The 24,846-nt window shown below is 39.8% G+C and overlaps 2 protein-coding genes and 1 pseudogene across 11 annotated transcripts in view; 1 reads left to right on the plus strand and 2 right to left on the minus strand.

The window, feature by feature from the left end:
• The window catches only part of LOC129353782 (gamma-glutamylaminecyclotransferase C-like), an 86,215-nt gene extending 68,213 nt beyond the window's left edge, over positions 1-18,002 (plus strand). The window contains exons 2-4 of one of the 4 annotated variants that reach the window (XM_055023223.1): positions 9,419-9,542; positions 10,479-10,606; positions 17,216-18,002. In XM_055023223.1, coding sequence (XP_054879198.1) covers positions 17,231-17,689 — 459 coding nt within the window. In that variant the 5' untranslated portion in view covers positions 9,419-9,542; positions 10,479-10,606; positions 17,216-17,230 and the 3' untranslated portion in view covers positions 17,690-18,002. Of the gene's footprint in view, positions 1-9,265; positions 9,543-9,729; positions 9,987-10,478; positions 10,607-15,181; positions 16,318-17,215 lie in introns of those variants that run through there. The other 3 variants (XM_055023224.1, XM_055023225.1, XM_055023222.1) reach the window with 3 other exon arrangements.
• On the minus strand, positions 9,554-14,132 carry LOC129353797 (junctional adhesion molecule 2A-like; annotated as a pseudogene).
• Positions 18,003-18,473: 471 nt separating the features above from the next.
• Positions 18,474-24,846, minus strand: part of LOC129353780 (FERM, ARHGEF and pleckstrin domain-containing protein 1-like) — a 42,017-nt gene continuing 35,644 nt past the window's right edge. For 4 of the 7 annotated variants that reach the window (XM_055023218.1, XM_055023214.1, XM_055023216.1 and 1 more), the window contains exons 15-27: positions 24,545-24,634; positions 23,134-23,267; positions 22,841-22,922; positions 22,707-22,768; positions 22,200-22,375; positions 21,836-22,116; positions 21,189-21,278; positions 21,012-21,094; positions 20,467-20,579; positions 20,234-20,394; positions 19,713-19,820; positions 19,492-19,643; positions 18,474-19,058 (exon numbers count right to left, since the gene is read on the minus strand). In XM_055023218.1, the coding sequence (XP_054879193.1) occupies positions 18,983-19,058; positions 19,492-19,643; positions 19,713-19,820; positions 20,234-20,394; positions 20,467-20,579; positions 21,012-21,094; positions 21,189-21,278; positions 21,836-22,116; positions 22,200-22,375; positions 22,707-22,768; positions 22,841-22,922; positions 23,134-23,267; positions 24,545-24,634 (1,608 nt within the window). In that variant the 3' untranslated portion in view covers positions 18,474-18,982. Of the gene's footprint in view, positions 19,059-19,491; positions 19,644-19,712; positions 19,821-20,233; positions 20,580-21,011; positions 21,095-21,188; positions 21,279-21,835; positions 22,117-22,199; positions 22,376-22,706; positions 22,769-22,840; positions 22,923-23,133; positions 23,268-24,544; positions 24,635-24,846 lie in introns of all 7 variants that reach the window. The other 3 variants (XM_055023221.1, XM_055023219.1, XM_055023220.1) reach the window with 3 other exon arrangements.

Below are 24,846 nucleotides of genomic sequence, written 5' to 3' on the forward strand. Positions count from 1 at the left end.
GATCATTTTAAAAATATTAAACTTTTTATCAGTTTTCAGGTTGAAATGAATAGAAAACCCTGAACTCTAGAAAATCTATTTTCTCTAAGATCCAATCAGCCAGAGAAACTTTTAAACTTTAAACTCTTCACTCATTGAGCCGCTGCTCCATCATTTAGATTTTATAATCGTTTAGGTTTAATCAAATTTTAATCATTAAAATAAACTATTGCATTATTTATAAACTATGTGAACAGTGTTGATCTTCATCATCCTCTCCTCTTCCTCCTCCCTCTAGTTTTCCTCTGAGTTTGTAAATGAGACCAAAATGTGGTTTTTGTCGTCTGGTTCCAGAAAGTTCTAGTTTCTGTCAGATCCTCCCAAAGCTCTGAGAATCTGCTTCCAGAGCTGGAACCATTTTCCTCATCAACTCTTCATCTGCAGCCTTTGTTGAAGCTGTTAGCTGTCCTCCATGAAGACCTGCAGAGACATGAGCTTCAACTCTGGAGACATCCAGCCTCTTCTAGTGACTGGAAACTTTCACTGCTTCACCATGAAATGCTGCTGGACCCAAACGCTCCGTCTCCTCCAGGGGTTTTGCTCTTCAGCTCTTTAGGAGTTTAGCAACAATTTCTCCTGACATCCAAACCTTTGTTCCTCTGAGACAATGGACAGACCACTGCAGAGACATGTGTCCCTCTTCCAACCAGTTTGTCCCAGTTCCTCTCAGATCCACAGTCTGAGAGGACGGTTCTGACCCGAAGGAGCAGCAGGACCGGTTCTGCTGCTGCTCTGCAGGACGACCAGAACAACGTGAAGCTTTTAGCTGCAGCAGGTTGACGACTGTCCACTTTCTACTTTGTTAAAGCATCAAATCCAGCAGATGAACGGAGACAGAACTGGAGCATCATGTGTTTGTTCTGCTCCCAGTTTCCTCTGTGGCAGCATTTAATAACCTGCTGCTGGGAAACATGTTTTCTATACAATATATTACTATTATTAATGATGATGCAGCAGATATTGGCTCAACAAACCCAGAGATGCCAGAGGTCCACAGCAGCTGGACTTCCTGTTCTGCTCACTTCATTTATAACTCACTTCCTGCTTGGTGGAAGATCTAAACGGTCTAGTCCAAGTCAGAGCTGTGAGCAGTTCCTCCTCCTCTCCATCATCTCCAGTCGTTTCCTTCATTCAGCTCAGTCAGCCTCTTCATCAGCTGCTGCAGAGAAACTGAACTTTCCTTCACTGATGATAGAAGATCTTCAACATCTGACTGCAGCTGAAGGTCTGAGGACATGAAGCCTGGACCAGAACCAGAACCAGAACCTGGACCAGAACCAGAACCAGAACCTGGACTCTAACCAGGAACTGCACAGATTCTCTGTGGGGTCAAACTCAGTAGATTGAAGATCAGATGATGATCAGATGATGACATCACTGTTATCATATTTTAGTCTGTTTATGATCCAGATTGATTTCATTAGAACTGAATTTATTTCTTCTCTAATCACAGACTTGGTGGCTGTTCGCTCCGAAAGGCTGAATGTGAAGTTTTGGCCTCGGCTCTGAAGTCCAACCCAGATCTGACTGAACTGGAAATAATCAGATCCACATGTATAAAGGTGGAGACTCTGATATGAAGCATCTGGTTGAGATCCTGGAGAATTCAGTCAGTAGAGTGAAGAAACTGAGGTTTGTTTTTTCTATTTATACAATAAAATCATTTTTTGATACTTTAATCAATAGTTAACCAATTTAATGTTAATATATATTATTTTAAAACAACCTGTTTAATCATGAGAATAAAATCTCTAAAACATTTGATCTTATTAATTATTTTCTTATTTCAAACTTTGACATTATTGAACTTTGTTTTTCAGTTTTTCTCTTTAAAATGTTTTTGATGAACAAAATGAGTAAAATAATTGAAATGCTGTGAATGAATGATGGAGATGTTTCAGTTTGGTAAAGATTCAGATGGTTTTATTTCTGATTCTTTACATCAGAATGAAATGTTGATCCTCCAGAGCCACAAACACTGACGAGTTCAAATCCTCATTAATGAACGTCTAAGAAACCACTGATTGTAGAAAAGCAAATCTAGATGCAATGAATGAAAGTGAGGTTTGCAGCAGCAGCAGGTTCCTCAGCTTTGTCCTGAGGCTGTGGTTCTGTTGGGCCGGGTCAGAGAGGAACCGTCTCCTGAGGAAATAATGGCCTCCATTGACTTTCAGCAGCTTTAATAGGAACCCAAAGGCCATTAATGAAGAACCTGACTGGTTCTGATCCAGTTACCAAGTCGGGTCTGATGATCAGGAACCAGCAGAAATAGCTCAACTCATCCAGACTGATAGAAAACTTTGAGTTTCTTTGTTAATCAAATGTTCTGGTTCTGCTGGTTTGGACTCTTTAAACCAGTTTGACTGGATCAGATGTTAGAATCACTTCATCATGTTTCTTTTACATTCAGGGAAATTAATTTATACATTTTATTATTGATTTGTTCATATTTCAGTTTTAACTGCATCCTGTTGGTTCACATCTTTTATTCTTTATTCAGATTGAGTTTCTGCATTTTATCAGAGACCAGCTGGACGTCTCTGTTCTCAGCTCTGAAGTCCAACCCGACCCATCTGACAGAACTGGTACTATTCATCACCAACCTGGAAGGTTCTGGACTGAAGGATCTCTGTGGTTTTCTACAGACTGAAGGCTGCAGACTGGAGATATTGGGGTATTTTAATGATACAATTATTGATATTTCTGTGAATAATTCTATATAATTGATCATCAATCAAAGTTCATTTCTTCTGATCTAATCAATATTTTCTGAGTTTGTTCCTGGATCCAGAGTTTAATTTAGTTTCTCTGTGTAACTGAGTTGGACCTGCTGATCTGAGGTCAGAACAGGACAGCATTTGGACCCCAGTGTGTAGAAATCCCCCTCAGGTCAAGCAGGTCAAAGGTCATCCAGTCTAGAAAAGTGAATTCCTGGAATCTGACAGGAACAAATCAATAATCAATGATTGATGCTTCAACACTTTGATCAGAACCTGGAATGATTTTACTGACTAAAATCCTCCAACACATCATGACCCAGTACCAGGTTCTGGTTCTGGTTCTGGTTCTGAAGTCAGCAGGTCTTTATTGGAGCAGCAGCTTGTTGGCATTAATATTCATGAGAATCTTTAACTGGTTCTGTTGGACTGGTTAACCTGCATCCTGTTGGTTCACATCTTTTATTCTTTATTCAGGTTGAATTGCTGCAGGTTGTCAAAGATCAGCTGTGATTATTTGGCCTCAGCTCTGAAGTCCAACCCGACCCGTCTGACAGAACTGGACCTGGGAGGAAACAACCTGGAAGAATCAGATGTTCAGCAGCTGAAGGATCTTGTAAAAACTGTAAAGTAAGTAAATGTTTGCAGTGAGTCCAGCTGCTGTCAGCATATTGAACTAAACCCAGTCAGCATCAAAGCAAAGATCCAGTGTTCCCAGTAAAGCTGCAGCTTCTCAGTGGGAGGAGAATGGTTCAGGCTTCCTGATTGGACACAGCAATCAGCCAATCAGAGGAGCAGCAGCTTGCTGTGTTGTTGCTGTGTCCATGTCTCCAGGACGTCCAGCTGGACTCCAGCGTCCAGCCGTCCAACATGTCTAGAGACAGTGGTCCTCATTCATCAAACAGCAGCAGATCTGATCTCAGACCTGCTTGTTCTCTCAGTTCAACAGGAAACAACTGATCAGGTTCATCTTGGTCACAGCTCTGAGATCAGTCTGACTGGAAACCATCTACTGGATGTGCTGCGTCACTGACTGCTGCTGGAAACACTCACTGATCTGCTCTCCTTTCTTCTTCTCTCTGCAGGTGGAAGACATATTGATGATCTCTGTAAAGTAGAGAACATCTCTGTGTCCTGCTGATCCTCACAGGTTGAAGCTGCAGCAGTTTGAGTCTAAAGAGACTCTGGATCAAGATGATGACCTCTGACCTCAAAGATTTTCCTCCTGTTTATTTTCTCATGTCTGTCATTTAGTGTCTGATATTGTTTGTCTCTTTGGATCAATAAAGATCCAATTCAAACTGGGCTCCATTTAGAGGCTTCATGGAGTTTTGATGTGAACTGGATTCAACTGGAAAGTTGATCTTTTTTCTCTGTGGTTCATTTTCATCCTGGAACCAGAAATGGTCTGAGAATGGAAACATGGGAATCATTTCCAGTTCAGCTTTAAAGTCATGAAAGACACTTCAAACCTCTTTTCTCTGCTGCTGCTTCCTTCTGTTGACATGAAAATGTTCCTCAAAGATCCACAGATAAAAAGATGTTTTACTGGAAACGGCAGAGAAACTTCAGCTTCCACCACAGAAACCAGTTTAACCAGTTTAGAACTGGATGTCCCACAGAAACTCTGATCTTGGAGCAGTTTTCAGGAACATCCATCTTTTAATCTGAATAAATATACATATATATTTTATAGTCATTCTAAAAGTATTTAAATAATAAAGTTTTTCATCATAGTCATTGATTCTCAGTGCTTTAATATTTCTCAGTTTGTTTTTGGTGGTGAACTTTTTCAGTTTTCCAGTTAATCTAGAGAACATTAGGGGGAATGGAGACTCAATATGTCACATCAGGCTCTTTACTGTGGTTGTGCTGATTTATTCTGAATTCATGGGATAACGTGGTGACTGGTTCATATTATTCTGTTCATATTTATTTTAATGTAACGTGGGTTCCTCTGTGTTTAATGATGAGTTAATAAAGTTTTTCATAATGTTTTTGGTGGGGGGTTTTATACATTTTATTTTGTACAAATATTGTAACTACATCTTTATTTTAATCCTCCATGCTGTTCAGCTTTTTGTATTCAAATTAACAATGAATCCAAATATATTTTAAGTTTGTAAATTTTGTTTGACAGTTTCTTTTAATGAAATCAGAAACATACATTTTAGTTGATCTGAGAATTTTTAAGCTTCTAATTTTACGCAGCAGCTTTTTTTGCATTATTTAGACTGAAGATGTTTAAATAAAATCCATGAGAATCGTTTCATTAATAAATATTATGTTTCCTCCAAATTTCTTAGTGATGCTGATTCAAACTATCACAGTAGTTACTTTACTTCCCGGTTTTTTATTTTGAAAGATCTCACAGGAAACGAATTTGTAAATTTTCCAACTTTATTGTTGTTGTAATTGCCACGTTTAGCCACCAGAGGGACTGAACTCACTGCTGAGGTTCCTGGTCGCAATGGTAACCAATAAAGAAGACTCGCTGCTGGATGATGCGAGTCTTTAGCGCGGAAGCTAACTGGTTTCCAGCTTCAAACCAGCGGGATAACTGATTCCCAATGATATAAATGAAGGCAAATTCTTCTCCTGGGTTCATTTAAATGTTTTCTCTGTCAGTGTGAACTAGAAGCAGCTCCACAGAGTTGAAAACATCCCGCAGAGACTCTGAGCGGAACTAACGATGCTAGCGATGCTAACAGACTAGCAGCGTCTTGTTTTACATAGAAGCTGATTGTCAGAAGTTTCGGATCTAAACTCTGATTCTGAACAGCAGCGACTGACCTTCAGTTCACTAATAATCGATCAAAGTTTTATTATCATAGAACTTTAAATTAAGCTGGTCTAAATGATTTTAGTATGTAGTTACATTGTGTCACCACAAGAGGGCAGTACACTGACAAATTGGCAAAAAAAACTAAAAATGCTAAAACATTTTTAAAAGCTTCTTTGAGTTTTTAATTTTAATATTATTTATTATTTTCCATTAGATGGTTTTATTCTGCTCTAATCTCAGCTGGTTGACTTTCATGACTAATAAAAGACTTTCCAGACTTTGACTCTCAAAATTACTCATTGTTAATATTTTGTAAGAATTTTAACTGAATAAAAAATGTTTTATAAGTACATTTCTCTAATATGATGATTATTTCTAAGTAGTTGTTTTTACCCTGCGTTTCGAATGATTTTAATCATAAAATACGAATCCTAACTTAATTCTGCAGATAACTGTCTACAGAATTAAGTCAATATAACTAGTTTTTAGAAACAGTTTTGTGAAATGTATAAAGTTGATCAGTTTTATGATGGTTGAGGGAATTCTTACTGCCCTCTGGTGGTGAGCTTTCGTAACTACAGACATTTTTCAAATAAATTTTTCAGTCAGATGTTTTGTTTCTGTTTTAATGTTCACTTTTATCAGTCAGCAAATAAGTGTCACTGAAAAAAGCTGTACAGAGTTTTAACACAGCAGCTATCTTTTATGATTTAAAACTCTTTAAATGGCTTTAATATTATTTTTGATTATTTTATTATTTATCTTCTGGGTGAGAAGATCGTTAATTTTTCTCTATATAAATTGGATATTAAATGTAAATAACGCAGCATTATTACGGCTGTAGTTCCCACTATGGCCACCAGACGGCGGAAATACCCCGCACTGAATATACAGGTGAGTTTTTGAGCTGCAGCTGGTTTCTCACTTCTGTGAAGTTGATCACGTTTTTCATGATACATATTATTATTAACACTAATAATTTAAGTTAATAATAACTGTTATCCATACTTTAACATGCAATCAGTGTTTTATCGGTCAGTATGAAGAAGGAGCTCCACAGAGTTGAAAACAACCCGCAGAGACCCGGCTATCGCGATGCTAGCGATGCTAACAGACTCTAGCAGCAGCTTCAGAGGAGCTTTGGCTCCATAAGAGTTGAAACGAAACTCTCCAATTCTGGTTTAGACGCTGAGCTTGCGGTTTGAGGCCAGGAGAATATTTATGATCGATTAAATCATCCTGGAAACATTCAGTAGATTGATGCACAACAAACAAACTGAACGTCTCTCAGAGCAGGGCGATTAGTGCCCTCTAGTGGACCGAGATGGTAACTGTAACTACTATATAAAGTTAGACAATATAGAATAGAATAGCATTTATTGTCATTGAACAGGATTCAACGAAATTTCTATTGCACATTATACATACCACATTCACTTCCGGTATGTTCTTTCACATTAAGAGCTTAAAGGAGTTAATATTCTGGGTTGGCGTTCATAATAAATAATAAGTTTTAGTTTTCCTTTTTTTCTCCCTGAAATGTTTAATCAAAAGCATCAAATTAAATTCTGCTGAAGTTTTCAACCACCAACATTTAATTTTCCTATTCCTCTATAGTCATTTCAAACAGATAAAGGTATTGAAATAAAATTAACTGCAGCAACATATCATTGTATGTGTTATAAATTTATTCACAAATTCATTCATACAATTTCATACGATTCATTCATAAAAGTCATACAATTTACTAAGTAATAACTGGTAATGTTTTAAAATTTAACTTTTTATGTTTATTTTTTCTCCATTAGATATTTTCATCCTGCTCAATGCTCTGATCTCAGCTGGTTGGATTTTATCATAAGCACATTTTCATTGTTTATATTTTTCAGGCCTTGATTCTAAAAATTAACAACAGTTAATCTTTTTGGGAGGATTTTTCTGAAGTTTTATTTTATTTTCCATTTATTAACTTTGCAGTCGCTCTTTAGAAACTTTAATTTACGTTTATTTTATGTGAACTGATAAAAGTGAAAATGAGAACAAATTAAGTTCAACAAATGATCTGGTTGAGAAATTACCATGAATAGGAATATCTGTAGTTGCAATATTTCACCACCAGAGGGCAGTGAGCGCTCATAATCTACTATCAAAAATAAAAATAGTTTGTTTTGTTGGTTTTCTGTTGAAGCCATGAAAAAAGCGGCTCTGTTTCATAACTGCTTCAGCAAAACAGAAATACTGAATGTTTTCTATCTTTATTCTAGTTTTGTTTCACTCTTGTCAGGTTTAACACCTATTAAATACAGATTCAACAAACACAGGAAAGACAAGAGATTTAGATTCTTTCTTACTCGCGAGGAGAACAGACAGAGATGTGCTTTCAGTTACAATCTCCTGCTGCTCTGAAACCACATTTTCCTGCTTCTCTCTTTTTATTGTTTTCAGGATCCCTAATCACAAAGAACATTGTTACTCTAAAGGGAGGGGAAAACACTTCATCACATGGCTACAAAGACAATCACTAACTAAAACACAAGGTATCTTGCACTTTATAGTCTCATTCCAGACACAGGGTTAAACAGAGCAAGTTGTACATTTTCACAGTCAGTTTTCTAGAGGCCTTGGTTCACGCTGTGAGATAACCCTGCAGAAACCTGTTGTCACTGCTTTCCTTCAGTGAGGCTTTCTGAGGAAGGAATCAGAGTAATTCAACAATACAGAAACATTCTTAATTCTAAGACGAAATTAAACAATAAAAGCATATAATTAATGTTATATGCTTTTATTATATAACATTAATAAGAAAAGATACATTATAAAGAATAACAAATATTTGATTAATAACATCACAATTTATCCAACAACTCTATTAACTCAAATTTGCAGAGAAATAAAAGTTGAACTTTTCTCCCTTTGCAACAGAAACTAAAACACTGAGTAACATTTACAAACTAATTACAAACTAATTGATTTCTTTTTTGAACAATAAACACTTTGTTGCCTGAAATGTAATAATAGCATTTCTTTAATAAACTCTTGATAAATTGTAGCAAATAATTAATATTTCTAAAAACTCATGAGACTTCATAGAGTGCAGGACTGAGATGATTATTTCATTCAATTACTTAATTAGATGCAAAATTAATAAATTAGATAGTGAATAAGAGATTTTTATTTGTTTTCAGAATTTGTGAGAAGTGAGGATACATATCATCGCATGGATCCTTTTTCCTCTCAGAGATTTTGTAGATCAAGGATTCTTTGCCTCAGAGTTACATTTTTCTTTCAAGCTGTTTTGAATATAATAACTAGGTTTGGGGGGCGTTAATATTTTAATCTATATCTGATATTCATGGACGGAAGTTGACGTCTTCTACAACAATAATGAGCAGTTCAGACTCAAAGTGAATCATTTCTAAGTACGTCTTTCTCAGCACCGGCTCCATCTTCCGTGTCCAGGATTCACTGATTTGGAAGGACAATTATCAATATTTTAAAATACATGACAGCCAAGAGGAATCGTGTTGATAAAAGTCATCCTTTCATGTTTTGAATTTTTTTGGGGGGTTTGAATTCTGTTTCTGTAAACATATTTACGCACGAGAGGAAAGAGAGACAAATTTTCTGTAGATTGTTTGATGGAGATGTTTTTAATCCTGCAGAAATTGAAGGGAGATTATCCCCATTTCTGAACTGAAACATGTGTTCTGGTGAAGCAGCAGTCACATTGAAACATTGAAGTATTATGGATATATGATTTTATGTTGTTCCTTTTAGTCTGCTTGCAGGAAGACGTCCTGCTACATTTGTATGTCTGCATGACTTGTAAGATTTGATCCTTTTCTTTATGCTGAACAAAATGTGTTTATTTGTCAAGGTGAAACGTCTGAGGGGTTTTGTTTGAGTCCAGTGACCAAAATGGAGCTGATAAGAACAGGAAGGCCCAACATTTTTGCAGGGAAAGTCAATTATCTCTGCAGGTTTTCCATGAAAACTAACTGGTAAGTCGTTGTCAGTTTGAGATTTTCTTCCCTCTGTGTCCTTCCAGATGAGACGCAGCCACGGGAAAACAAAAAGACCAATGTTCACGTCCTCTACGGAACCAGAGAGACGGGACTTTCAGACGGGGAAACAGAACAGCCTTACCTCTGGTCATGTGCTCGGCCTCACACATTTTGGGCGAGCCGTTGGACGCCAGGCAGCTGTAGCGACCGCTGTCCTCTTTGCTTTGAACTCCTGCGGAAAAGCAAAACTTCAACTGGGAATCCAGAAAATTAACCACCTGGCAAAACGAAATGTTACAATGGATTTTACACAAAGTCATGTTTGAATCACGTTTTTCTAGCATATTTTAGACCAAAAGTAGTAAAACAAAGTAAAGCGGCTGGTTCAGAATGCTGGCGCTCACATTCTCACTAAAACCAGAACCATGGAGCGGTTCTAAGGTAGAACACTTTCAAATACTCTTACCACTGAAATACATTAAAGACTTGTTGCGTCAACCTTCCAGACCACCCAGGTTGTGGTCTGTTCTGCATGCTGATAAGCAGCATTCAGCTTCTACTCACTGCTAACCTGGAACAAACTGTCAGAAGATGAAACCCTGAGTGAAAACTCATCTGCTTAGCCTGGTTTTAATGATGTAAAGCACTTCCAGCTGTCTCCTGTGTGTTATACAAATAAACCTGGGCTCAGTTTGAGATGATGAAAAAGAGGTTTTATATAGATGGTCTGAATTTGAAAACATTTAAAATTCTGTCTTTAACCTCAGTTTAATAAGATTCGGCTTTAAAGTAGACGGTCATAAATTCTCGAGCCGCCTTCTGTTTCTCCCCTCATCTGCATGCGGCCTCACCAGTATTCCCGTGTGGGAGTTGATTAGATGGGTCGCGTTGGCGTGACGAAGCTTGCTGATTGACTTGTTGTCCTTGAACCAGGAGTGCGTGGCGGGCGGAACGCTCTGCTGGTCCCGACAGCGCAGCTGGACCGCCGAGCCCGTCACCACCGAGGCAGGGACTTCGCATGTGGGAGTTTGCAGTGGCACTGGGTGACAAAGTAAGAAAGGGTGAGTCAGAACTTTGGTTTGTCCAAAAACAAAAAACAAAAATCAGTTTATGTTTGTTCCTTACCCAAGACGTTGAGGGTCACATTGGTCTCGCCCAGGCTGACCGTGTCCAGGGACGCGCTGATCTCGCAGCGGTGCTCTGGCGTCCTCCTGGGTCACTCTGTGCAGGGTCACTCTGTGCAGGGTCACTCTGTGCAGGGTCACTCTGTGCAGGGTCACTCTCTGCTGGGTCACTCTGTGCTGGGTCACTCTCTGCTGGGTCATCGTCGTCCTGACCATGGTTGCTCGGCCTTCGAAGGGACCTGGGAGGAATGTTGGAAGGTCTTGAAAGCTGAGAATGTTGCAGAAGAAAGACTTTGCAATTTTTAATTTTTTTTCCCCCACAGTAGCAAATTCAGCTGCAGTCAACTTTACTCAGAGCTGGTTTTAAGTCAAAACAAGTGAAGTGATATTGAACTGAAGGGATGTTTTCTCAGTTGTAGAGGTTCTGAAACTGAGAACAGAACGAAGGATTTGGTCAAATTTGCAGAAAAGTTGGGTATGATGAGTGGATTTGCATCAATGATACTAACTTAACTTGCCAGTTTCATAGTGTTAGCATTCAGAGCTGAAGCTCAAATAAACATGCTTCTTAATGAAGCAAGAGCCACAACTGGCTAATGAAGTGGAGGAGGTGGCAATAGGTCAAAGACAATCATTAACAGGATCTGCCTGCTGAGAGCTTGTGTTCATTACAATTCAGACTTAAAGATGGAAGGTTAAACTTCCACCACACCACTGACCTTCATCAGTAGTTGATGATTAAATCAGCTTATCTGATGTATGAGTGGGACGCAGCTGGGATTAAAACGAACCTCTGAAGCTTCCTTCAAAGTAGACGAAGGAGACATCTTTTGTCTTCTTCTTCCACTTGATGCGCGGGTTCGAGTCTCTTTCTGTGTGGAAGAGGCACAACAGCTCTGCATCTGAAAGGTGGGAGAGCGGGACCAATCAGGGGCCTCCATTTTAATGGCCTGGTCTATGCTTTACTGTCGTGCAGAAAGTGGACAGAGGTCATAAGGTTCATTATTAAAGGTTTGTGACAAGAAAACATGTTTATATTTGTTTGTGCCATTGTCACTGAAGGCCTCTACATCGGTAGAGATATTTTCTGAGCAACAGTTTCCTGAACTAAAACAAGACATGAAATTTCAACAATGTTAGACAATCTGAAACACTAAAGTGACCAAAAACTGAACTCTGACTGGCCTAACATCAGTTTGAACTCGATGGGATGACTGTTAATAGTGTTTTCCACTGGTGGTCACTGGTGAATCATGCATATTTGATTACAGGTGCAGGGCTGGAATCCTGCTGATTCTTAAAAAGTGGTGAAACTGTGATTTTACTAAAGTACAATATCATGTGTGCAGAATTATAAAACAGCAATGAGTAATTTTACCCTGGTGAGTAACAGAGGCTTTTTCCGACCATTGTTCTTTCAAATGACAAATCTAAATTTATAAATAAGCAAGAGGCCTTTATTCAGTGGATCAGTTTCCTGTTGGTCTATGACTTCCTGACCTGCCTCCACTGTTGCACCGCTATACGACCAGAGCCCAAGAGGGCTTCCCACTACGCTCGTAACTTAGTTGCAAAGTTAGTAGTTCTGTTTAGCCGCCTCAAGTTAAAGCTTGTCGGACCGAGGGGAAAGAGACCATCTAGGGAACGATGCACAAAATTAGGAGCCAGGCCGATGAGGTGCTCTACATTTCTGAAAGACGTTCACAGGCTTTAAGATCCAACTGGCAGATCAGGTTTTTGACTGTGTACACTGGAACGGCAGCCGTTATCCGCTGTTTTATTACACTCTTCCTACCTTTTGGCTCAACTTTCCCTGCTTTCTTCAGCATCGCCTCTCTGTATGCAAACAGAGAACAGAACAGAAAGAAAGGGACTGGGATCTCGCAGGTTCAAGTCCTGGGAGCAGGAAGTTGTCCTGACAACTTTATTGATATGAAGCAACAAGGTTATTCAATTTTTAAGCTTCCCTTTAGGTTTTTGATCGTCTTCAAAGACAAAAGTAGACAGCTTTCAGTTTGGTTGGCCCAGACAATAAAGTGCTGTGGGTTGAAATGGCAGTTTGGGAAATCTTCAACTACAGTCTGTGTAAAAATGTACTATAGCAAGGAGTAGAAATATTGCCAGAGGAGCGATAGATAAATTTAACCTCCTATCTCAAGCTATCCCTTTACTTTCCAGGATTTGAACCCTTGTCCTTGAATTGTAATGCCTTCACCTGTAGACCACACAATCTTACCCAATTTGAGAAACATATGTTGATGCTCAAGGCATGAATTTAAAATTTCACATGGAAGACTGACTTTATAGAAGTTGGAGGAGCAAGGTTGGCTTGTGGTTGAGTGGCTCACTGCATATAGACTGGGTTTTGGTCCTGTTGGTTTAACATGGAAGACTGACTTTGTGGTATTTGAAGGAGTTGGAGGCACAAGATTTCCAGGTGCTTGGTTGGCACAGTGGATAGAGACTGTGTTTAGGTCTCAGAGGTTTTAAGGTATGGTTTTTAAAAGTTCACATGGAAGACCGATTTAAATAGGTCTTAAACTTTTAAATACCAAACTAATAATCAATATCCACTTAATTTACAGACCAAGAATTTGAACCCGCATCTTTTGTGTCTGAGGTCTTATGCCTTAACCTGTGGACAAAACGACCTTTGAAGTTTCTCGTGTTTACACAATGGTAACTTTGAAAGAGGCTGACAAAATAGATATTCTTTCTAGGATTTGAACCCTTTTGAAAGATAAAATATAAAACATTGACCAACTTATTTGATGTGCGAAGATGGTTTTTGTGATGTCATTCAACAAAATGTAATGTCACTTGGTTTTCTCAATTGTTTACTGGGTGATGTTTTCATGATTGTGTAGTTTTGTGTCTTTATGATGTAAAGCACGATTTTGTTGTTAGTGAAATGTGACATGCAATCTTGACTGATAATTAAAACTGAAGAGCCTGTTTCCTTGAACCAAGAGTCATTAGTTCAACCTGTCAGTGAATGATCAGTGAAAGTACCCTGAAAGTCACTTGTTAGATGAAGATGAAAATACCTCAAGATATGTGCAAGGCCTGCTTGAGGCACGGTTGATATTTGTAGTAGTTTGAGCAGAAGAGTGCTTGGTTGGCTCAGTGGATAGAAACTGGGTTTTGGTTCCTGTGGTTATGAGTTCAAGACCTGCTTCAGTTTTCCTTTAAAGTTTAACAAGGAAAACTGACTTTGTGATATTTGTAGGAGTTCGAACGGCAAGCTTGGCAGGTGCTTGGGTGGCTCAGTGGGAAGGGACTGGGTTTTGGTTCCGATGAGTCTGAGTTCAAGACCTGCTGGCGGAGTGGTGTGAAACACAGTCTGTATCCAGAGTGACAGCTAGAGTTTTAAAGTTTAACATGGAAGACTGACTTTGAGGTACTTGTAGAAGTTCGAGTGATAGAAGGGCGGGTGCCCGGTTGGCACACTGCATACAGACATGGCTTGTGGTTCCGATAGGTCTGAGTTCAAGACCTGCTTGAGGAATGTGTGAAGCACATGTCAGGGAGGTTTTTTTTTAAATGGGAAGATTCAATAGGGGAGAGAGAAAAGAAAGAAAGAGAGAGAACAAGACTACAAGAGCTCTATAGGGGGGGGAGAGAAAAAAAATTAAGAGTGTGGCGAGCGTAGCTCGCTACGCTCTATTAAGAGTGTCGCGAGCGTAGCTCGCTTCGCTCGCTACGCTCCATCAAGAGTGTGGATCCCCCGCCCCTCCCCCAAAGAGCGTAGCGAGCGAAAGCGAGCTACGCTCCCAACTGTCTTAAAGCGAGCGTGGCGGCTTCGCCCGCCACGCTCGCATCGAGCGTACTTTTAGTACAGCGTACGCTCATTACGTTCGCTCTGTAGTCCTGTTTTCTCCCTCTCTCTCTCCCCCTATTGAGTCTTCCCATTTAAAAAGCCTCCCTGACATGTGCTTCACACATTCCTCAAGCAGGTCTTGAACTCAGACCCATCGGAACCACAAGCCATGTCTTTATGCAGTGCACCAACCAAGCACCGACCCTTTGATTTGCTCGAACTTCTACAAGTACTTCAAAGTCAGTCTTCCATGTTAAACTTTAAAAGTCTAGCTGTCACTCTGGATACAGACTGTGTTCCACACCACTCCACAAGCAGGTCTTGAACACAGACCCATCAGAACCGAAACCCAGTCCCTTCCCACTGAGCCAACCGATCACCTGCCAAACTTGCCATTCGAACTCCTACAAATATCACAGTCAGTTTTCCTTGTTAAACTTTTAAGAAAAACTGAATCAGGTCTTGAACTCATAACCACAGGAACCAAAACCCAGTTTCTATCCACTGAGCCAACCAAGCACTCTTCTGCTCAAACTACTACAAATATCAACCGTGCCTCAAGCAGGCCTTGCACATATCTTGAGGTATTTTCATCTTCATCTAACAAGTGTCTTTCAGGGTACTTTCACTGATCATTCACTGACAGGTTGAACTAATGACTCTTGGTTCAAGGAAACAGGCTCTTCAGTTTTAATTATCAGTCAAGATTGCATGTCACATTTCACCAACAACAAAGTTCATCGTGCTTTACATCATAAAGACACAAAACTACACAATCATGAAAACATCACCCAGTAAACAATTGAGAAAACCAAGTGACATTATATTTTGTTGAATGACATCACAAAAACCATCTTCGCACATCAAATAAGTTGGTCAATGTTTCATATATTATCTTTCAAAAGGGTTCAAATACATGTTCCATGTGAAGTTTTAAAACTTCACATGGTACTATAGTATGTCGTCAAAAAATGGAAAAAAACGACAAAAAAAATAAAAAATAGACGACATAAAATAACAAGGTCCTATGTCCTTCAGTTCACTGATCACTCACAGATTTATTATTTAATTAGTGTTTCAAGTGTTTCTCTTTACTATTCTTGTGGTGTTTTTCACTAATATTTTCTTCTCTTATTCTATCCACATGTCTCTGATCATGTAGCTGTTGGCTCTCCAGACACAGGAGGGTTTTCAGATCCACAGATTGATGGAATTCCTGACCAGAGTTCACTCATCTCAAACACACACAATGTCCTTACATATCAACTACATAACTTTACACACACACCTAAAGTATTTATGGGCACTTATGTGTCCATTCATGCACAACATTCACATGTGGAGAATGTTAGTATCTTCTGTTAAAGTCTGAAAAAGCCACTAAAACAATCCGAAACTGTAAAGAGGATAAATGAAGATTTACTGACAATTAACCAATAAAAAATCAGACGTCATTTTGAGTTGAGGTTCAACAGAATAAGAAAATGACACGCCAACAGTTGCCATTTCCATGAGTGGCACAAGGTCTTATCAAGATGTTTTTGGTCAAATTTCTAAGCAGAGGTGGTTTCTTCGCTCCTGCAGTACCTTCTCATTCCAGCAGGTGTCAGTAAGACGCCTTCACTCTCGGTTGAGGTCAAACTGTGTTAAATCTAATTTAATTAACATTAAGGCAAATAATAAACGAGTGATTATGTGTTCGGGTGTGATTTTGCTGATAAATTACCCAGAATCCATTTTTTCTACTGCTGAGAAAGACGTGTGACCGGCGTCAGGTGTGCGCATGCGTGAGCCAATATCCTGGTTTTACTCTTGACGTTTGTTGAAGGTAAGAAGACCTTTGAGTCTGTTTTACGTTTACTGTGATTTTCAGTCGTTGTGGGCTCAGCATAAACTACGGAGGCCGGGATGACTAATAAAATCGGATTAGGACCGTGACGTCATCTTTATGGCTCATTAAACCGGACAGGCTGCTGCAAGTGTTTGGTTTCGCTTCTGTCGCTGCTGCTCTTATTTTACGATTTGAGACGTTAATAAACGCATAATTAAAGATTCTCTGTAAAAACAGCAAAATTATTAATGCTTGGTTGTAACTGCATGGAGGAAATGCTGGATTATCGAGTGCAGACTTCAGTTCCGTGTTGGTTGTTTCCTGCAGTGTTATTCATTTATCAACTCAGTCCAATCTGAGTTCAGTTCTGTGTTTTTAATGCTTCCAAATATATCAGTTTACGTCCTTCTTCAGATTTTAAATATTGATGTTTGTGTGTGGAGGGCCACAAGGGACAGAATTATGTAAACATATAATGTGGAATCAAATAATGTTGAAATACTTTGGCTTAATTTCAAGACTCTAAATTCAAAGTGGATGATTTTTGTGTTTCTTAAAGCTGCAGTTGACTGTGAATAAGCTGTTTTCTTGTTGAACTAATGTTTTTCTCCACCATTAGCACATTTAGCAGTGAGTATTTGAGCTTGGTTGACAGCAGTAAGCCCCTCCTCCTGGCTCTGCTTGGTTGTGTTAATTTCTTCAGATCAATCTTTTTATTCATTATCCATCTCAGACTGTCAGGACATGGCAACAGTTTTAACAAATATGTAAAAACCATAGTTTATAAAATTTACATACTGCATCTTAAAGTTGTATTTTTTCTACATATGTCAATAATATTGACTCAATGCAGAACAAACCAGAACTATATCAATTATCCTCCTTTATTTCCCAGGTGCCTTCAGTCTTCATGCATCACATCTTTGTTTACGGCTCCCTAAAGAGGGGCCAACCCAATCACCCCTACATGATAGACAGCAATAATGGAAAGGCCGAGTTCCTCTGTCCCGCCGTCACCGTCCAGAAGTTTCCACTGGTGATCGCTACCAAGTACAACCTTGTCTTTCTCCTCAACCTTCCTGGTCAAGGCAAGAGAATTCATGGGGAAATCTACAAAGTGGACGAAAAGATGCTGAAATACCTAGACTGGTTCGAGAAAGTTCCCACCATGTACCAGCGGACTGTGGTGGAGCTGGAAGTCAAGATGGCGGACAAGGAGGAGAAGCTGTCGCCTGGAAGCATCATGGAGGCGTTTGTGTACAGCACCACCACCTACCAACCAGACTGGCCATCACTGCCCACCTACGACAACTACGACGCCAACGGAGACCACGGACTAAAATTTGTACCGAGGGAAGACAGGAAATAGTGATGTGGATGAGTGGGCTGCCTTTAAACCCACAGAAACAGGATCAAGAGTTCTAGCAAATGAGTAACGAAGAATCACTGACTGATTGTTTTCTGTTCTCTAGTGATTTCAAACCAGCTTAGGAACATCACTTGTTAAAATACCTTTATTACGATTTGATCCAAAAATTCATGCCTACTTTTTGATACTTTGTCGTTTAATGATCAGCTTTGTGGAAGACAATCAGCTGTTAGCAATATTTAAAAATGAAAATGTTAAGCCATAATAAAAGATGGGGATTGTATTGTATTAAAAATGCTTTCTCTATACTTTAACTGAGTTTTTTATTGCTTATTCTGGTGTTCAGTGTGATTTGACTGGTCCACTGGATCTTTTCGGGTTGTTTTGTGGATCCTATGAGGTATTTTGTGTTCCAGGAATATGAAAGAGATTAATGTTGCTTCCTCTGTTAAACGAGTTGCTGCTTGTTGTGGTGCTTTTGAATTCTTCAGTAAGTCTTCATCTCTTATCATACACAATAAAAGTGTTTTTTTTTTCACAAACAAAAGTAGGGCAACAGGGTTTTTTGTTTGGATTACAGAGCTAATCCATAGACAAAGAAGCACAAACCAGTGTGTAGAGAAACGACAAGACTGAAACAGGAGTCAACTCTTAAGATCTTAAAAATGCGAGGTGAAACACAAAGTTTTCACCCAGATTTTATGAATCCATTTCCAGATCCATAAACTCCCAGTAAAGCCTCAGTAGGATCAAAACCTGCAATCTCTACTAATGAGACATAATCTGTGATTTGCTTTGTTTATTTCTCATATGAACACAAACTTTTCAAAACAATTCCAGAAAGCTGGAAAAATACTGGGAAGAAGGCGATGAAGATAGAAAATCTCTGTCGGCTTTGGAAGCAGGTCTGAAGTGTTTCTTTTCAATGAAGACAAAACGAAAAAGGAAAAAAAAAAACTATTTTCACAGTGTTCTCAAAATACTGTACAAAGAGGAATTACAAAAAGAAAAGCATGGTTTCTGTGTCCTAATCTGGCATTATGATTAATCCACACATCTGGTTTATGGATCTCTGAATTTGTCGAGTTAAAAAAGTGAAAATAAGGACAATACTGCTAATATTTTTTAGTTTGGCACAGAAAAAGTAAGAACATTGAAAATAAATGGTGTGAAAGAAACTTTGAGGGCCTCTGATTGTGTTGGTGTGTAAAAAAGTGTAATTGTTAGAAGGCTGGAAGAGAAGTCTGTGGTTTTGTGTAAGGCCGAGGTGGAGATGTGAAGATGACAGAGTCATCAGTACAGATCCTTCCTGGAGCTCAGCAGGAGGCGGCTGGCGGAGCAGGTGGCGCTGCGGATCACCTCCATCCACCTGAAAACCAACAACAGGAAACACACTTAAACACACTGTCTGTGAAAGAAATCAGTTCATATTTTCACTTTCTCAAAAGCTCGCACTGACTTTTTTTTATTTTAAATTCCAAATTCAAATATCTTAGTCAATTATTATCAGAAATAAAATTAATTAAATCCTTTGGTTTTCGCAAAGGTTGATTGATGGAGAGATTGATCGTTGGCTTGATGGACAAATAAACAGATGATTAATTGTGCAAATTTTTTAAGTCTTATTGGAGCAAATTACTTCTGATCATAATTAGTATCGTGGAATTTTTCCAAATGTGGGAAACATTTCAGATCTTCTCTCCACATTTCCACCTTCTGCAGGAACCCTGTGGTTTAAATAAAACATTCACCTCTGGGTAAAACTAGATTAAATCACTGCTCTTTGATGAGTCAACACCCACCGTTCAAATGTGTACTCGCTCTCTGATCTGAAGTAGTACACGTGGGATTTAAAGTGAAGCTTGAAGACGTAATCTTTGTGGATGTTCTCGGACTCGGCCGGGACAGTGACGGAGTAGCCCAGGAGAGGGAGGCTAGCCAGAGGGTACTCATCCTGCAGGAACGCCAGATACTGTTAAAAAAATCCCAGAGCGACTCTTTGTTGCACGTTTGCACGTCTTACCTGGTGTGACTTGTAGAAAAACAGGCTGAAGTTAGTGAAGACCACCCAGAGTTTCTGCCAGCCATTGCTGTTCTTGAACTTCCTCAGCAGGTTACCTGAGAGCTGGTTCTGAAACACAAGCACAGGAAGCCCAGAGATCATTAAATCACCTCTGCTTACAATTTTGATTAGAAAATTGGACAAATTGAGTACAAAGGGAAAGCTGCTCGCCTCTATTACCATCTACTCTTTATTTTCACAAAACTCTCACCAATTTGACTTTCTAAACAGAGAAGTGCTTTCCCAGCTGCTGCAGTACCTCTCTGCGCCACCAGATGTCAGTAACAGAATGGCTGCAAACCACAAGGTGAGACTGCGGGGCCTCATGAACTCACTGACCGGCCCTACCGATGCCAGCGTGAGCGGATAAACAAATGAAGGCACAGATGGAGTGGAAGAGGACAGGAGGATAAAGAGAAGACAAGCTGAGCAGAAAACCACACAGAATGAAGCACAGATGAGCACGGAGAGCAGAGCAGCACCTCCACGGCGACGCTGAAGTCCACCATGGACACGCTGGTGTTGCGATGCCAGCAGACGTGAACGGTGGTGTTGCCACGGTGACTCTGACGCTCGAGGGACGAGCGCGAGCCGCAGAGCTCCTCTTCCGACTCCAGCTCAGTTCCAGCGTCCTCCAAAGGCTCTGAAGGACAAAGACATGCCGTCTGGACGGGTGTTGGAACCAGTTTGACTGCTGGTCCTGGGAGCATCTTACTGGTGTCGGGTGGACTGGTGGACAGCAGCTCGGCGTTTGGACTGCTGCTCTGTTCTGCCAGGTCGATGGCCATCCTGATGTCCTCCACCCAGCGCTCCATCTCTGCAGCACAACTGCAGGAACAAACAAATATGGCTTCTTTAATTTTTCCTCCAATGCACTGCTTGGATTTTCATAGTTCAGATTGTCCGCCATTTTGGACTGTAAAAACAAATATTTTACCAAGTATTTCTGGTCGAGTTTATGGTGCAAATATATTTCTACACTTGAAATAAGACAACACTAACTTACAACTAAGTTTTCTACAAATATTAGGAGCTTGTTTAAAGTAAATAATTACTTAATATTGATTTTAAGAAGTCCTAGTTCCATTGGAAGATTATTTAAATTATAAAAGGGTAAAAATGTCTCATTTCAACAACTGAATGACTGAAATAAAAGATTTTTTTTTCAAAAAATAAAACAAGATATGGTACATAAAAAAGAAAATGTTTATTTTTAAGCCACTAGAGGAATAAAAACAGCTGAAGTGTCATTTTCCTCACCTGGCTGCCACCACTACAGACTGCCGCTGTCCAAAGAGCGTAAACGAATGAGGGACCCCCCACTCCTCCTCACTTTCTCTAATCTGACAAACAGAAGCAGAAATGCATTAAAAACACACATAACAGATTATAATCTGATCAATAATTGTTCTTTTGATCCTATTATTGATGACACACCGTCATGCCGTACAGCGGCAGTTGGCCATGGACCTTAAACTGGTTGGACGGAGTTGTTCCTCGACTGGTGTACATCAAACAATCACTGAACTGGAGGAAACAGGAAGCGTTTATAAAATCAGAAGGACAACATTTCTGTACGCCATCGTGTAAAATACAAGATTCATCTGATATTTAATTACATTTCAAACACATTTAATGCAAAAATTGACTTTGAATGTATAAAAGAGGCATCTACAGAGACCAGGCAGAAAGAAAGGAAGAAAACAAGGGAGGGAGGAAGGAGACAAAAAGAAGAAAACTGGATAGGAATTAAAGAAACAAGAGGATGAAAGGAATGAAAAAGAAAACAAGAATAAAAAAGGAAGGAGGAAACAAAGATGGAAATGAGGAAAAACAAAAAAAATGAAAAGAATAAAACAAAGGAAACACCACAAACAGATGTTGAAACGTAGAAAAGATAATGGATAAAAATAAAGTAAATTATGCAGGAAAAAGATGAGGGAGGAATGAAGAAACTGGGGGGAGAAAGAAAGGAAGGAAGAAGAGAAGAAGAGTGACTCGGTTTTGGGACTGAGGTGTGTAAATATTCCTGTGTTTAGTTTTCTGGAGCAGCCGTGTAAAGTGAGTGGAGCAGTGACTGGTACCAGGAAGAACATCCTCTGCTGCAGACCTTTCCCTGACAGCTTGCTGAGGCAGCCCAGCCTGATGAACTCCTGCAGGCCACAAACACAAACACGACCCGTCAGCTGGAGTCCAGCAGACCTGAGGAAGCGACAGCGTGGAGGGAGACGCACCCTGCCAGGCGTGACGAGGTTCTCCACGCCGGTCAGATCCTTCCTCAGCTCCAGCAGCTTCTGGAAGTTCTCCATCTTCATCATGATGCCCTGAAGCTGCTGCGCCGTCTCCGAGATCTCTGCCAGGGCGGCTGGAGGAACGGGGCAGCCGGGTTTTAGAGAGGCGACGGCGGGGAAAAGACAGGCGGAGATGAAACGAGGTGAGGCCACTCACCTCTGCTGTCCCTGAAGTCGTCGTGGGTGGGAGGGTAGTGCTTGCAGAGCCTCTCCAGGATCAGCTTGTAGTGCAGCAGGCGGTGCAGCGGCCGCAGCAGGAAGATGTAAAGCGGCAGGTAGCAAACCCTCTGCTGCTCAAAGTCCCTGCACACGGCCTCCACCTTGCGACTCGACCTGGACACGGACTCAAACTTAACGCTTGATAAGCCCTGAACTAATAATAATAACTTATCACCAACTTATTAGAAGCAACAGAAATCAAAATGGAAGAACAATCGATCCAATTTAAAAATGAATTACTGGTGCATGACCAGTAATTCCAACTTCCCATTTGAAGAAAATCAACTGGAAGCTAGTTTGCCTCAACAAATGAAGATGTGTGCAGGTGACTCAAACTTTAAACTGACAGAAAAGTCTCACAAAAAAATAAAATGTAGAATATATGAGATAGTCCTGAGATTATTTATTTTTGTAAATAAACTGAAATTTAATTCCGCTGCCGTACCTACAAGCTCGCTCCAGCTCCACCAGGCACTCCGAATGCTTCTGCAGATGAACCGTCAGCTGCTGCAGGAACAAAAGAAAGCGATTAGATCTGCAATTGCAACAATCTGAGAGGAAATCCAGACGAACTCTCACCCTCAATCCCTGAATGTTCTTCAGTAAAACGTCTCCAATTCGTTGGTAATCTCCTTTGATGTGAGCGTTGGACCGACCCTCCCTGTTGGAGCATTTATTATTGATTCATGTGCAATAGCATGTAATCTCCACTAGAGGGCAGGATGACATAAATTATACACACACAGAAGTGGAAAACTTCACCTCACAGACTTCCAGACACAAGAAAGCAAAAATTTAAGGAAATGAGGACTTCCTACGAGGTTCAATACCAAAATAGAGTTTATATCCCTCAGTAGAAGAAGAGAGCTCACCACTGAGCCAGCCGCTGCTCCGTCTCTTTGAGGAATCCCTGGTGAAACCTGTAGACGGGATCGTAGTGGGAAGAAATGAGGTTCTTAACGCCGTCTGGAAAGGCTTCATCTTTCCCTGCAGCTTTCTGGAAGAACTGGGAACAGAAGAAGACACAGAGAGGAAATGAGATAAATTAGCATGAAATGGTAAAATATGAAGAGGAGACTTTTGACACATTGACATTAAAAATTTCAGAATTTTCCAGACTCCCATAATTCTCAGTATTTAAAAACACTAACAAAGGAAGGAGGACACAAGAAACACAAGGAGGGAGGAGATGAGGAAAGAGCTAAGGAATAAAAACAGCAAGCTAGGAAGGAAAGAAAGAAGGAAGGAAGAAAGGGACGAAGGGAGGAGCTCGACAAAGAGGTCAAGAGGTCATCCAGTTCGCCTTCCTTCCACTTCCGACAGAAAACTGAAGTCAAACTGGAAATATAGAAGAAAAAATGTGAGCAGAGAGATTTTCTCCCCAGGAAAGGTCAGAGGTCATGATGGACTTAAGAGCAGGTGCCTGAACCTGAAGCTATTTCAGTTAAAAACACAAGAGTTCAACCACACAACGCAACGCTGCGCTGCCCTCTAATTGGGAGATTTATGATGCAGACATTTTATTTTTTTGTGCAGAAACAGACAGGAGGAAAAGAAAATAGAGAAAGCAAGAGAGAGAGATAGAACGATCTGAAAGGAAAGTTTAAAACTTGCAGAAAAACCAAAGTGCTGCTGCAAAGACGGGTTAAAGGTAAAAGGTCAGAAAACAGAAACTCGCCAGTCAAGATTTATATTAAAAAAACTAGATTTAAAAAGAAAGGAAAGAAAGGGAAAAAAAGAGAAGAAGAAAGATAGAGAGACTAAAAAGACAAAGAAAATTAAAAAGATAAAAAAGAGGGAGAAGTAACAGGAGAGAAACAAATTCTTAGAGGGAAAGAAGAAAAAAGAAAAGAAGATAGAGATGAAGAAAAGAAAAAATAAAAAGGCAGAAAAGAACAAAAGAAACAAAGAAAGCAAACAAAAAAGAGAAAGAACAGAAAAAAGAGGCAGCAAAAGAAAGAAAAAAAGAAAGAACAAGAAGAGATACAAAGAAAGAAAATATGGCAGATGGAAGGAAGAGAAAATGATGACAAGAACGGGGAGAAAAATATTGGAAGAAAGGAAAGAAATGATGAAAAGAGAGCATGCAGTTATATCTAACAACATTCCACTCCTCTTTCTTTTCCTTTTCCACTTTAACAGATGTGAAAAATCCTCCAATCAGATTCCAGATTTATCAGAGTGAGTCAGAAATATTTGGCTGAACCGTTTCTGAGGAATTTGTCCATCAGAGCAGAAAAAGAGACGACGACATGTTGGCTAAAACCAGGAAGCAGTTCTCACCTCGGTGATCACCTGCAGGTCCTTGAGGAAGGTCCGCTCTGTGGTCAGCAGCTCTTTGGCCATGAAGTACGCTTTGTCTGTGGGAAACTTCTGGACACAAGCACACACAGCACATCTAGCACATCTACATCTATGCAGATACTCTGGTACATACATCATCACTCTACATAGATCGCATCTACATAGATTTTTACAGTAGGAAGAAAATTGTGAATCTTTTTAAAAATGTTCTGCAAGTAAAAAACTAAAATTATTTGTATTTTCTTCCCATGACTATGAAAACCTTTAAATTTAAAATAAAA

The sequence above is a fragment of the Poeciliopsis prolifica genome, unplaced genomic scaffold (assembly GCF_027474105.1).
Source record: "Poeciliopsis prolifica strain line A6 unplaced genomic scaffold, Auburn_PproV2 SCAFFOLD097, whole genome shotgun sequence".
In the NCBI taxonomy this organism is placed as follows: domain Eukaryota; kingdom Metazoa; phylum Chordata; class Actinopteri; order Cyprinodontiformes; family Poeciliidae; genus Poeciliopsis; species Poeciliopsis prolifica.